The following is a 13,245-nucleotide window of genomic DNA, read 5'->3' as shown; positions in this document are numbered from 1 at the left end:
TAAAAAATAAAATACTACAGTACCCACATTATTAAACTTCACACCCCTACTTACATAAAATAAAACACATTTGGAGATAATTCCAAACCTAATCGTTGGCATCTAGGCTGGATTTTCAAAGGCATAAAGGGTTACAATGCTTAGAGACATACAATTCAGCGAAACAAAATCCATTTATAAAACTCACAGTGAAAGTATAGGTAAACTTATACGAAGTTTGTGTAAGTAAAATGAGTAAGAACTGCAGTTCTGGAAAGCTTTCTTGGAGAGTTTCCAGTAAAAGGAGTATATACAGAACAGAATAACAGAATGATTACCCCCTGAAAACTAGCTTATTTGCAGAAAGAAAAAACTAGAGGGATTTTGGTTTTTAAATTAAATCATGATTCTATGGCCTACATTCCAAACTGTCCTGTTTCCTCTCTGCCATGTGTCAACAACCTGAAAACATTTACAACTGTTTACCTACAAATAACCAGAGGTCAGTGTAACTCTAAGGTTCAGCAATACCAATCATTATGTCAAGCCAGCATGGTCTACACAAGGTGTGGAGCAAAGTAGTTATAAAAATGAAGAAACTGAAAAAAGGAACATCACATCCGAGATTCATGATGAATGACGAGACTGTCTTTCTACGTTCTTTGCTCCTAAGTATTCTCTTATCTCTAGGCAGTTGTGTCCCAAACTAGATCACTGCTTTGCCATGCACAAAAGAAAGTAGGGTGCATAAGGTGTGGCTCAAAGGTCCTCAGACCTCTAAACAACGCTGAAATTCCAGTGGTGTGACCCAGCAGCCACCTCACTGGTCACTTCTATAGTTCCCAGTTCATATCCACAGCCACTGATTTTTCCCCCACACTTAACTTGAGATACCTCAATACAATGAACTTACACACAAAAACTGGAAGAACACGGTCACGGTTGGCTGGGTTTCTGGAGGGACTGGAGTCTCTGACTGACCCCACATAAATGGTGATGAATGTGCTCCTCTGCCTCACACAGCACAAGAGCTAAAATAAAATTAAGTATATAAATATGTATACACACATATATATTCTGCGCAATGCAAACAATGAGCTCTGAGACTTTCCCTGTTGGCATTTCCATCATTCTCTCCACCATGTCACTTGTCCCAGGTCATCTATGAACAAGAATGAGCAGTGAGAATAAAGTTGGGCAGGAAGGCTGCCAGGGCTCCCACAAGTTAAATGAAGTTAGAAAATCACAACCTTCATATATATATATATATATATATTTATTTATTTTTAAGAAAAAAAAGCAAACAGAAAAGATGGATCAGAGCTTTAGCTCATGCTCATAGCAATCAATAAATAAGGGCCTCAAACCCCAAAATAAAGGTACTTAGCTTGAATACATATTACTCTGAAAGAGATGTCAGCCATTAAAAGAGGTAAGAGGTGTTTTTTTTTTTTTTTTTTTAAGTCTTCAGTAAAATTAAAGCAGATTGAAATTAAAGGGATTATTCAGCAAATAAGATTTTTAATTTACTTATTCACGTATGTTTGTCAGTAACAAGGTTTTCACTGATTCTTTAGCAACTATCAGTCACAATATTGTAATACTAAAAAAAAAATCCTAAAGGTTAGAACAGACTGGGTATTCACCTAGAAAAAAAATCCCAGGCTGCAGCAGAGAGAAGTAGTAGATTTTCTACACACGGAATTGTACGTCTTAACAGTTACAGAAAGGGGAAGGGCCCAAGGGGGAATCCAGTCAGAGTCCTTATCTCATTGTGAATCTTCAGGCTACACCTCATCTCCTCATGCCTCTTAGAGTTCATCCCAAAAATGGAGATGTGGGAAAGTGCAGAGCAGGACCCGACTGACTTACTCCTACAGAGCTGGTGAGGTTTGTCCCTGGGGAAATAACACTGCAGAACTGATTCCTTCCCGCTTTCATTTGTGCGACAAGCAGCACGTGCTCAATGCACATGATACGCTTGAAACAAGCAGCTGATCACTGCCCCAGGCCTGAATACAATCTCACTCAGCTTCAGATTCCACGAGGAAAATGCAGATATGCTGAGAACCATAAATAGAAGAACTGGCCAAGCATCTCTACCTTACACAATATATACATTGGAACGATATGGCTCAAAACAGATTACCGTTTAACAAAGCTATCAGAACAGTTTAAAATATCAAAACCCTTCAAAGTTTGCTGGAATGTTAACAACCACCTCAGTAAAGGTCAGATTTTGTGCTTATGCAAATCTCACAATCTTATGTATTTCTCACATGACAGAAGCCTTTGGCGTTTGCCTTCAAGGACTTAGGCCAGCCAGGTCCAACCCTGTGACGACTTGGCTTCGCTGCTGAAGCCAGACTCACCAAAGCAGAGCAGAAGAATGGAGGCTGCAACTGAATCAGCATGTAGTTATTCCTAAAGGACTCATGCTGAGAATCAGGGAGGATCCTTGATTCTCCTCTAACTGTGATAGCCTTTACTTTTTCATATATTGAACACCTCTGGGATTAGGGATTTCACGAAATGAGTGCAGGGGATATCTAAGACGTAAGTAGGCTTACCAGACACCTGATGTTGAACTTATTCCTTAATTTCCAGGCTAGTTTCAGGAAAGAGTGTTACAGAACTGAACAAACCCAACAAAATCCCCAAAATATGCACATTAACAAATACATGTGTTGTGTACACCACATCTTGGTGTCTCCCAGGCAGACTTCTACAATTTAAAAATCCATCATAAGGCTCCATCAAGTCTTACTACTTTTGCAGTTCAGATAATGGAAACTTGAAAAGCCCCAAAACAACCCCCCCCCCAAAAAAAAAAAAAAAAAAAAAAAACCCTCATCCATGCAGAAACTGATCCTTGCTTACAGGATTGGGTTAAAAATCAGCTTTAAAAATATCCAGCAGTTTCAGAAGAAAACATGCACCAGGAAACAAGAGAAAAATCTGTAAATAGCTCCAAGGCTTCCCAGACAAAGTTCCTAGCACTTTCACTTCCCTCCAAGGAGGACAGAAGTTCAGCAACAAGTCTTTCAGCTGACTACATAGAGCAAGTAGAAACTACATAAATTTTCAACTCTTGAAATCAACAGCCATTAAGTGGATGATTATATAAACGTTGACCACAGTACACCACACAAACATCTTTTCATGAGTGTTTTACAATGACAAGTAGGCATCCTTCCCATTTTACAAATGTAAAACTGGTGCAGGAGTATCTACTGTACTGTGAAATTGGCTAGGACACTTAACATAAGTGCTGATAGTAAGATCTCTCTTTCCTCCATGTTAAAAAAACACTAAGCAATGTGTATATGAGCGTGTGTTTATGCACACAGCAACTTCAAAAACATCTAACAGTTCTACTTTTTAAATAAGTACCCCTAAACAGTCTTGCCATTATCACCTGGCAGCCATAAAAAGCAGGGAAACCACTGCAATGCAGATATTTAATTTGTGCTTTGAAAATATTTGAGATTCCTTATTTAGGAGGGGGAAAAAAAAGTTGATTCTAAACACCCATGCTCCTGCACATCATTTTGGAACCAAAAATGGCATGTATCCTGTCTCAGAACACAGAAGGAAGAATGTCTAAGGAAGAATATCTTTCCTTCACGCTGAATGAGCTAAATGAACTGACGTGCATTTTTCTTTTAATATCTGCAAAAGTGATGTTCATTGCAACATTATATCAATGACATGAAACCTGCACAGCCAATTTGTCCAAGGACATGGTGTCAGTTTGCAACCACAAGGTATTTGGAGGGTTGCGTGCACCTAAAAGTAGCAACATAGGTATTAAAGTGACACAAACATTTAAGTAAGGGGAAAAAAAAAACATTTAAGCACAGGGAAATAGGTATGTTCTAGCAAACCTCTGGCCTAGCCAGACATAAAGAAATTCTTGAAGTAAATAAATAAATAAGCAGTATTACATAGGCATTTAGTTTAATTAGATAATTGTATAGCATTCATGATATACAAAACCAATCATCTTAACATAGATCAGCTACTCACATTTTAGTTGCAAACGCAGAATTTCAAAAATTACGTTATATGCCAAGAAAAGATAAGTCAATAACATTATATAAACCAGTTATTAGATTATACTCCCCTGACATCTGCCTGCACAACTCTTCTGTTTCTGTCAAAAAACGAATATGTATTAGGCAATATAATCTAAACCATTGTAAACAAAGACTGCTTAGAACGAGTGTAGTCACTAACAATATTGTTAATTTGTACAAATCACAACACGCAGAATGTATGTGCTAAGTGAAAGCATGTTGGCTCAAATCCATGCTTTCTTTCAATATTGCACAATGTTTTCTGTCTTCTGGAGGACACGAAGGATGAAAGTTTCAATTAAGATGCACCTGATACAGACCAAGATTTTTATCGTTTTGGTTAGGTAGTCTTCCTTCCTTCCACACTTCTTTCAACAATTAGCAGGAAAAAAAAATATATCAGTGTGTGCATATTAAAAATAGCAAACAATTTAAACAGGGATTTTATTATCATAGCTTCTCTATGATAACAGAACAATTCTTAGCCCTCTGCCCCCGAAAAAAATCCTACTGTTAAGTCAGACTGTGTTCCACTTCTACAAGTAGTGCTGAAATTCAAACCAGAATTATGTCCCATGTAAATACTTACATGGGAAGCGGCAAAAAATATCAGTAAAATCCCAGTAAAACTGGGATTCTCATCAGGGTCTCTGAATAAACTGATGCTGGAAACTCTGAGGTATATAAACAGCCAAAACTCTGTAAGCCTCAGCTTTAAGGTTTTATGTCATTTTATTGGAAATTGTGGTTTGCAATTTAAGACTCCCTGAAAAAAAAAAAAAAAAAGAAGCCAGCAGAGTAGCGAAGAAATCATGCAAGCTTCCTCTCAGTTTGGGGAAATTTTATTAGTCTGTTTGACGTGTGATTTTAGGTTGTCAAATACAAGTACAGTGACTTGTAACAGAAAGGCCAATATTTAAGAAAACAATTTAATCCAACTTAAAATAAGATACAAATACACAGACGTGACATTTGCCTTCCTCCCCTTCCTGCCTCCACCCCACTCCCTTTCCAAATTTAAGCTCTGGACCTGAAGCTCAGTACTTGACAACGACTCTAAGTAAACATTTGAAATGGGATCATTAGAGCTATGTGTCCCTACCTCAGAGAGACAATTTAATAAAAATCCCTAAGTTAAATACATAAAAGTGTGAAGGCTAGTTGATGCAAACAATTAGCCTCTTCAAAATATTTTTATAAGATAATTTTATGGTAAAGTTTTAATAATTATTCTAAAAATTATCTCAGGTAACTGAAAATTTTGATTATTATAATTAACATTTTCTTAAAAGCATTTTGGTCAGAAGTTTAATTAAACAAGACTCTTGTATTAACTAAGCCAACGGAATGTAATACACAAACATTGACTTTCCCTCCATCCTCAAGCTTGTTTTGAGGTCACATCAGGTGGGATCTTTCTGAAAAAGACTTGAGTTTTCTGCACCTTCAGATGTTTAGATCTGTATTTCAGTTTTTGGCCATGAAGTAATTGAACTTCAGGAGATGGCTATTCATAGACAGAACTGCAACAACTACCTTTTGAAAAGAGGACGATTCTGCAATGGTTGCCTCCTCCAGTATGGAAAGAAATTTACTTCCCAGCTATTTCTCCACATATCAACCAGTACATTTGAATATGAAGGCTGAAAAAAAGAAAATGTCCTGATATTACACCAAGAAGGGTCAACAAGAATGTTGAAAATGAGACTTAATTGTCCAAAGGTGAGGCAAAGGTTAGTACTTGTCATTTGACTAACTCTAGAACAAAGTTTAATATCACAGAATGTAAAAAGAGTCAGTAATAAAATAATATACATTAAATATTCCTCCTACTTCTGCTAATAGGAACACACATACGGAGTTTTCTCATTTACCAAAAGCCTTTGCAAATGACCTGATTCTATAGAGCTTCTTTTAGTAGATACTGTAAACATTTAGAATTTCTAAGGCTAAAAACAGGCACAAGTCTTCCATGAACAGTAATTATTCCTAAAAGCATTAAGGAATATATTCCAAATCTGCTGTTCCTTTTTATAACAATGGAAACAACTGAAATATAGTATTATAATTCACAATGCAGATTCATAATTTAAAAAAAAAAAAAAAGGAATATAGCTTCATCTTCACAAGTAATAATATATAGGGAATACTCTTTTTTTTTTAATTGTCTATTACATCAAAATTACATTTCCAGAATCTCTGTGCTGGATGTTACTCAATTTTATAAAGTGGCAAGTTTAAGTAGTGACTAAAACATTTCTAAGTGGGTAAAATTCAACCACATTATATCAGCATTACTAGCACCCCAGGCTTTATAATAACGCGGGTGAGATCTGTTATATCCGTTCTGCAGACTAAGATACTAAAGCCACCTGGTAGGTGGCACATTTCTTTCGAATGTTAGACACTCCTCTCCATAATTTCCATGAGGTGACTTTGTTTTGTGCCTCATTAAGGTACCTGAGCCAACAGTCTTGTTTCAGGCTGGTTTTTAAACATTTCAGAGGTTTTTCAACCTCTGCAACAGGTTCCTCTTTGCTGAACAGCTAAGCATTAGCCAACATTTCAGCAGACTGATTCCAATATACGTTAGCAGCAATGCATTTCCAGAGACACGTTGCAAAAATATTAAAAGCAATCGTCATCCAGAAGTCCCTTCATCCCCTGCACTGCTCTGGGCAAAATAACTCACCACCAAGTGATCTTGAATTCATAGATAGGACGCTTGCAGTAATAGTGATTTATCAGGTGTTTATCACACACACCAATACACTGATGATCCACAGTTATCCCTCTGTCAGACAGGTCCGTCACAATACAGTGCAGAAGATCATAAACATCAGCTACAGCCTCCCAAGGTCCAAAAGATACATCTACTTCGCAGTGATGTTCAAACAGCTTCGTCTCGCTTTCACTTCTTTCAAAACGTAAAGAATTGAAATGGGGGCATTCGTAGGGAGTGATGGGCATCTCTTCTTTGAAGACACAGACTTTCAGTTTTGCAAACCTTGCTTTTCTTTGCATAGCTCTAAGCTTTGCTATTTCAATTATCCGTTCCAAATGATCTAAAAAACAGTAAAAAGTTGTAAACAACAATGAAACGCACAGTAAAAGAAAACCAATGCATTTTTTCCCTGCAAAACATTACTACAGTGTTTCACGTGTTATTCTTAATAGAGTATTAGCAAGTGTAAGCTGCATGCCGCTAGATACATTTTATATTAATTAAATCAGTCTCAGTTATCATGTGAACTCGGTGTCCTTACAAGATGCCCAAAATTATTCAATTGCGGGGCCTAACAGAACAGATGCAGAGGCACAGAAGCCTTCTCATTCAATAATAAGCCTCGCATGTTATGACCTAGATCTTGCTCCCTTTTAAGACAGCGTAACTCCACATCCTCAGATGCAGCAGGAACAAATCTGACGTGGAAACTTCAAGGATCTAAATAGCATGAAAGGTACATAAAAACTTTTAAAATATAATGGAATTAGTTTGAAGGCTGAAAGCAGGCCTGAGAACACCACATATACTACTTGAATCACGCTAGAAGAAAACAGTCAATACTACTTTGTTTATTTACCTTTGTAATATGGCATTAGGCCCAGGAAAGCTTGTCTAACTTTTTCTCCTTTCAGAGGCTGGACATCCTCCAGATAGTCTAGCAATGGTCCTATGGAATAATACTGAGCTTCCTTGTAAACTGACCTCACTCGTTCTCTTGGTGGCAGGTCACCAGATCGCAGAAAGTTAAGTATGTCTCTAAAAATAAAAGGGGAAAAAAATACTATTAATTAACAAGTTTCCTCCAAAACTGTTGTGCGTGGGAAAGGAAACGTATTCATTGTTTACTGAGATAGAAATCCTTAATCTTCAGTAACTGAAATAAACCTGAATTACATTTCCAACATACATTTTTAAAAGCATTTGCCATTTTCAAGCCTCCAATTCAAGTATTTCACCTTTCGACTGTTAATGTCAAAACACATTCAAAAAAATACCAATGTATTTTATATAAAATATAAAAAATACCAACATGGGAAAGATACTGAAGTCACTGTATTTCAAAAATTATGTCTGTGACAAAATAATCTTTCTGATTTTCAAATGCATGGACATTTTATCCCACCCAGAACCAAGCTTCTAGCTGAATGGATGCTGCATTTGCAAAGGAGGTGTACTTTTCACAGGACCAGGGCCATACATGTTTTTTTTTAATCAACAATAATAATTAAAAAAGAGAACATTTCCTTGTGGTTCTGCAACACTTAAGCTGAAATATTTTTAACAGAGAAGTCATTTTATAAGCATTAACCAACTATTATTGACCATATCAAGTAAAACAAGCATTGCTGTAATCTTCATTATAATGTCAACAAACACAGCAAGCGCTAACGCGGCTTTCTGTTCCTGCTACATTTTGAATTCAGATCAGTAACATCGGAAATGAATTGATTTTCCAACACAGTAGCAGGAACTTTTAGATTGTCAAATGTAAAGAAATAATCATTTTCAAATAACTGCTGTGGCTTAATCTATTTTTTGCCTCAAATTAAGCTACAATCCAAATGTACTTTGAAAATAATTCAACCCTTCTCTGATGAAGAGATTAAGAAAATGTCTACAAAGGAGAAACAAGAAATAGAAGTTAAATTGCAAAATGTGCCTTGGGTGAAGATCTTAACCTATGAACATTGCTAGCAAAGATAAACATCATTTCCTGCAATCTCACGGGAAATCTTACAATTCAAGCAGAATATTAGTAAGATCAGGGTTATTTTAACTAGAGCTACACAAATGCTACAAAGTTTCAAAACAAATCCTGAAAGTGAAGGAATACGGGATGGCCAGGAAAAAATAATTTAAAAAGAAGATCTCTAAGCCATGTTTTTTTTTTTTTTCTCAGTCACATTTTAATATAATGTATTTTTGAAGAGCTCCAAAGGTAAGTTATTCACTTACCAAAAAGCACATATACTTTGATGACTCTTTCTTCTTGGAAAGTTGAAACCCATCAGAGGCACAGACACTGTGTTAGCTGTCCATTTATATTTTCAGAAATGCATTAGTTAAAGCCAAACAATACTTCCCCTTTGCATATTCTCATTCAGGGGAAATCCAGCACTTACGGATGTGGCTAACTGTATTCAAAATGAGCAGTATAATATACCTAGAGGCAACAGTCTGATAAGCAAAATATAAATTTAACTAAGTTCAGATACATGATAAGAATTATAAACAACTGCAAGTATCATTTAAAGACATAGCGCACAAAAAAGATCTTGATATAACGGGAATTTTATAGGAAGTGAAATATTCCTGTAATCATTGCCATTTTAATAGAGTAGACTAGTTTAAATCAGTCAAGCATCTAAATTAGACAATTTCTGGACAACGTGTCTTCTTAACACATGACTGCACAACTTGACTTGGATTACTATCCACAAATCTCCTATTGAACACAGAAAACATCGTTCTTTCAATAGCTTAAGTAACTTAGATGCATCCCCTCCATTCCCTCTTTATCATAAACACTGTAATATTACTTGAAAAGTATTGTTGTACGAAAAAGCTTCATATAAAAGCAATGTCAAATAAATTCTTTTTTAAAACATAAGAATGTTTTGATACGTTGAAAGTAGATGCTCCAGAGGAGGCAATGCACAAATTCAAGATATTACTTGTTTTTTCTTTCTCCACTGTAAAACTTAAGCCCTTAGGAATGAAATGAATTGTTTTCAGTTGTGATACGCTGCTATTCATTTTCTCTTTGAGGTGTTTAAAGTCAGGGATGCACGCCAGTCACGTTTTCCTAAAGCCTACTACACAAATATGATTTAGCTAGAAGAAATAAACCTAAAACTTATTTTTCCTTAGAAGTTTTTTTCTTTAAGTAACCACTTGAGAAGCACGGTGCTGAGGTCACCACCGCACATACCCAAAGTAAGCTCCATCTCTGTCTATGAAGTATCTGCCTTCGGCGTCGGTTGGAATATAGTGTCTTCCGCTGAACATAGCCGCCAACATTGTATCCTCGTAACGTCTCAGCGTTGACAGTCGCGTTGTAAAATGCATGCCTCCTACATTTAGTGGGACAACTTCTGGAAACTGAAAAAGCAATCACATCGTCAGAAACGAGCCCAGAGAGCATTGCATACACGCCTAGGCCAAACAGGTGAGAACTTCCACGGGGCACAGCGCAGTCTCTGCCGCTGTGACACCATTTGGTCTGACAAGCGCCTCTTTCCAGGCCTGCTGCCACAAAGCAGCGAGGTTCAAGGGTTAACACCTTGAATACTTCGGATGGCTTCTGGGTGTAATCAGTGAATGGTGTCATTGAGGATGGAAGTCTGAAACAGCAGTAATCACTCCAATTTTAATACCAGGTATTCATTAAGAGCTTTAACGTTTCCTTTTGGTTCTTTTGGGGAAAGAAACAAGCGCAAAACAGCCTCCACTCCCTTTTCCATAAAAACAAAAGGCAGGGGGCAGAGAACTCCCAAGGCCAGCCTTGGGACTTGCCCTCAGCTGCTGTGGCACCGGTTCCTTTATGCTGAGCACTCAGTGATTCTGTCGTTACCTTGGGCATACAGCAGGCCCCAAAAACTTCGCAGCACACCACAAGATGCTCCGGCACCGGAATAAAGACTTATCTGCATCTGTCAAGTTCAAACACTGAAGGAAATTGGGCGTACCGCTGCCAGGGTACCAAACTAAGCCGCGAGGGGCCTCAAGGATTTAGGAAATAAGGGGAACGGCACCGGGCAGGCAGGGACACGAGGAAATCCCGGAGCTTTTGGGCTGTGGGTGCCGCAGACCCGGGCCCTCCGGGGGCAGGGAGCCCCGGCGCCCTTACCTGCTGCGGCAGCAGCGGCAGCGCTTCTCCTGCCTGGGTTGCGGTGGGGGTGGCCGGCTCCTGGAACTCATCCTCCGCCTCCGAGCTCGACATGGCCTCATCCGGGTCTCGGCTGGCTCTGCCCTGCCCTGTGACTACCACCATCCCGCTGGCTGCGGCTCGGCGGGAGCGGACGGGACGGCACCGGGCTAAACGGGAGCCGGGAGGCTCAGGGAGGGCCGAGCGGAGGGGCCCGAGGCGCGGCGGCCGCACGGAGCATCCCGGGGGCACGGCCGGGGGGCGGCTGCGGGCCCTGAGGCGAGCCGCGACGGGCCGAGCCGGGCCCCGAGCGCTGCGCCCGCCGCCCGCCGCCCCGCCAGCCCCACACGGCCCGGCCCGGCCCCGCGACCGGCCCCCATTGGCTCCGCCGCCTTTGGGCCGCGCGGCGCGATTGGTTGGGGGGAGGCGGGCGGCCCGCCCGCCGGCTGTGATAGGGTAAAGGAGGCGGCGGCAGCGGGGGCGCGCCTCCCTGCGGCAGCGCGCCCCCGTGCGGCGGGGCCGGGCACTCCCCGGGGCGGCCCCCCAGGGGCTCCCCCCCCCCCCCCCCGCCCGCTCCCTCTTTCCCCTCACTACAAAAGGCACCGGCCTCTCTGCCTCGACCGAACGCTCGTGTGGTAAAGCTTGCTGCTGATCGCACCCAGGAGCGGACATAAAACGTTAACAGCTGGCATGAATTGCACAGGGAAAGGGTCTGGGGGTGCTGCTGGGTGCCTCGAGTGCTGTGTTCAGCTTTGGGCGCCTCACCACGAGAAGGACATCGAGGCCTGGGAGCGTGTCCAGAGAAGGGCTACAGAGCTGGTGAAGGTTCTGGAACACGAGTCCTGTGAGGGGCAGCTGAGGGAACTGGGGGTGTTTAGTCTGGAGAAGAGGAGGCTCAGGGGAGGCCTTATTGCTCTCTACAACTCCCTGAAAGGAAGGTGTGGGGAGCTGGGGGTCGGCCTCTTCTCACAGATAACCAGTGATAGGAGCAGAGGGAATGGCCTCAAGCTGTGCCAGGGGAGGTTCAGGTTGGAAATGAGGAGACATTTCCTCTCAGAGAGAGCAGTCAGGCATTGGGATGGGTTTCTCGGGGAGGTGGTGGTGTCACCGTCCCTGGGGGTGGTTAAGGAAAGGTTGGACGTGGTGCTTAGGGACATGGTTTGGTGGGTGACATTGGTAGTAAGGGGATGGTGGGGCCAGATGATTTTGGAGGGCTTTTCCAACATTAATGATTCTGTGATTCTATGAATTATTCTGCCTGCCTCCATCTGCTAATGTAGTCAGTGCCTGGTGAATTTGGCTCTAATTGGAAAAGCTGCAGGTCCCCAATGGACCCAGAGACACAGGGCTGCTCCAGCCTGCAGCAGAAGCTATGGGAGCATTCAGAGCCTTCTTGCACCACAGTTTGAAGGTGAAGGCCAGATCCCGTTCAACACCGTAATCAACCTAGGGAAGTTAGAGAAGCAGGTTCAGTGCTTTCCAATTGCTTGGTTAGAGGAGTTGTCTCAGCTCAAGGTAGGTGTTTAGTTTCTTTTCTCTACAGCTCAAAAATGGCATTTCTCAGCACTCGCACCACACTAACAAGTTTAACGTTTGTCCTGAAACACTATTTATTCTGATGTCATCAGTTATCAAAACAAGTCAACTACGCCTTGCAGAGATAAAAAGGAATACACAACATAAATAAAAGATTATTTTGATACAGACTACTTTAAGGAGGTAAACAAGTTATCATTAAAAAGCAGCTTATAGAAGCTTAATTTCTAAGATGCATAGTCAAAATTGAGTGTGACCCTCATGTGAACATATTATCATGCTGTTACTTGAAACCAGTGCTTCAACTGCTGTATTTTCACTACGCTTAAGAATATTCAAAAGAACTCAAGGCTGACAAAAATGTGATCTTTATTTGTCCACATTTTTTTCGAGAATCTCCCATAGCTTTCACAAAAATGGAGCATAGTCTGAATAAACAAAATTAAGCTCCATTAAGTATATGAGAATCACAGACCACAAAATGAGTTTTGAGGTTTCTACATTGGGCACTGTACCAGAACAGTCCTCCTTCCCAGCACAAGTAGAGGTCTGAGAGAAAGAAATGCTTCCCCTTTCATAATCCTCCTTTAGCAAGGCATCAGGTTTTGGAAAAAAAAAAAAAAAATTGAGAGAAGATAGGTTAATTAGGTTATGAACAATAACCTTTTCCATTGGAGATTTCACACGAAACAATCTCCGTAATAGTGTGGTTCAGAATATAAGATCTCAGCCCATAATTAGTGCAGGATTTTATGAATAACATTTGTGCTAATAAT

The 13,245-nt window shown here is 40.4% G+C and overlaps 1 protein-coding gene across 1 annotated transcript; it reads right to left on the bottom strand.

Moving 5' to 3' along the window:
* Window positions 1-3,922: 3,922 nt before the first annotated feature.
* Window positions 3,923-11,240, bottom strand: KCTD7 (potassium channel tetramerization domain containing 7). The gene is made up of 5 exons (XM_035559201.2): window positions 10,916-11,240; window positions 9,998-10,167; window positions 7,643-7,821; window positions 6,751-7,123; window positions 3,923-5,701 (listed from the first exon to the last, which is right to left on the bottom strand). The coding sequence occupies exons 1-5, from the start codon at window positions 11,057-11,059 to the stop codon at window positions 5,650-5,652; spliced, it is 918 nt and encodes a 305-aa protein (XP_035415094.1). The 5' UTR covers window positions 11,060-11,240; the 3' UTR covers window positions 3,923-5,649.
* Between the last annotated feature and the right edge of the window lie 2,005 nt (window positions 11,241-13,245).

Source organism: Cygnus atratus, chromosome 20 (assembly GCF_013377495.2).
Source record: "Cygnus atratus isolate AKBS03 ecotype Queensland, Australia chromosome 20, CAtr_DNAZoo_HiC_assembly, whole genome shotgun sequence".
Taxonomy (NCBI): domain Eukaryota; kingdom Metazoa; phylum Chordata; class Aves; order Anseriformes; family Anatidae; genus Cygnus; species Cygnus atratus.
Note: the sequence above shows the minus strand (reverse complement) of the source record. Positions and strands in the feature narration are given on the sequence as shown.

Excerpts from the sequence above, each read along its gene's own strand:
- KCTD7 (XM_035559201.2), bottom strand. The coding sequence starts at position 11,059 with ATGGTGGTAGTCACAGGGCAGGGCAGAGCCAGCCGAGACCCGGATGAG. Across the intron at positions 7,124-7,642 it reads CCTAATGCCATATTACAAAG|ATCATTTGGAACGGATAATT; the intron begins GTAAATAAACAA and ends ACTGTTTTTTAG. Across the intron at positions 5,702-6,750 it reads GAATTCAAGATCACTTGGTG|CCTTCATATTCAAATGTACT; the intron begins GTGAGTTATTTT and ends TCTTTTTTTCAG.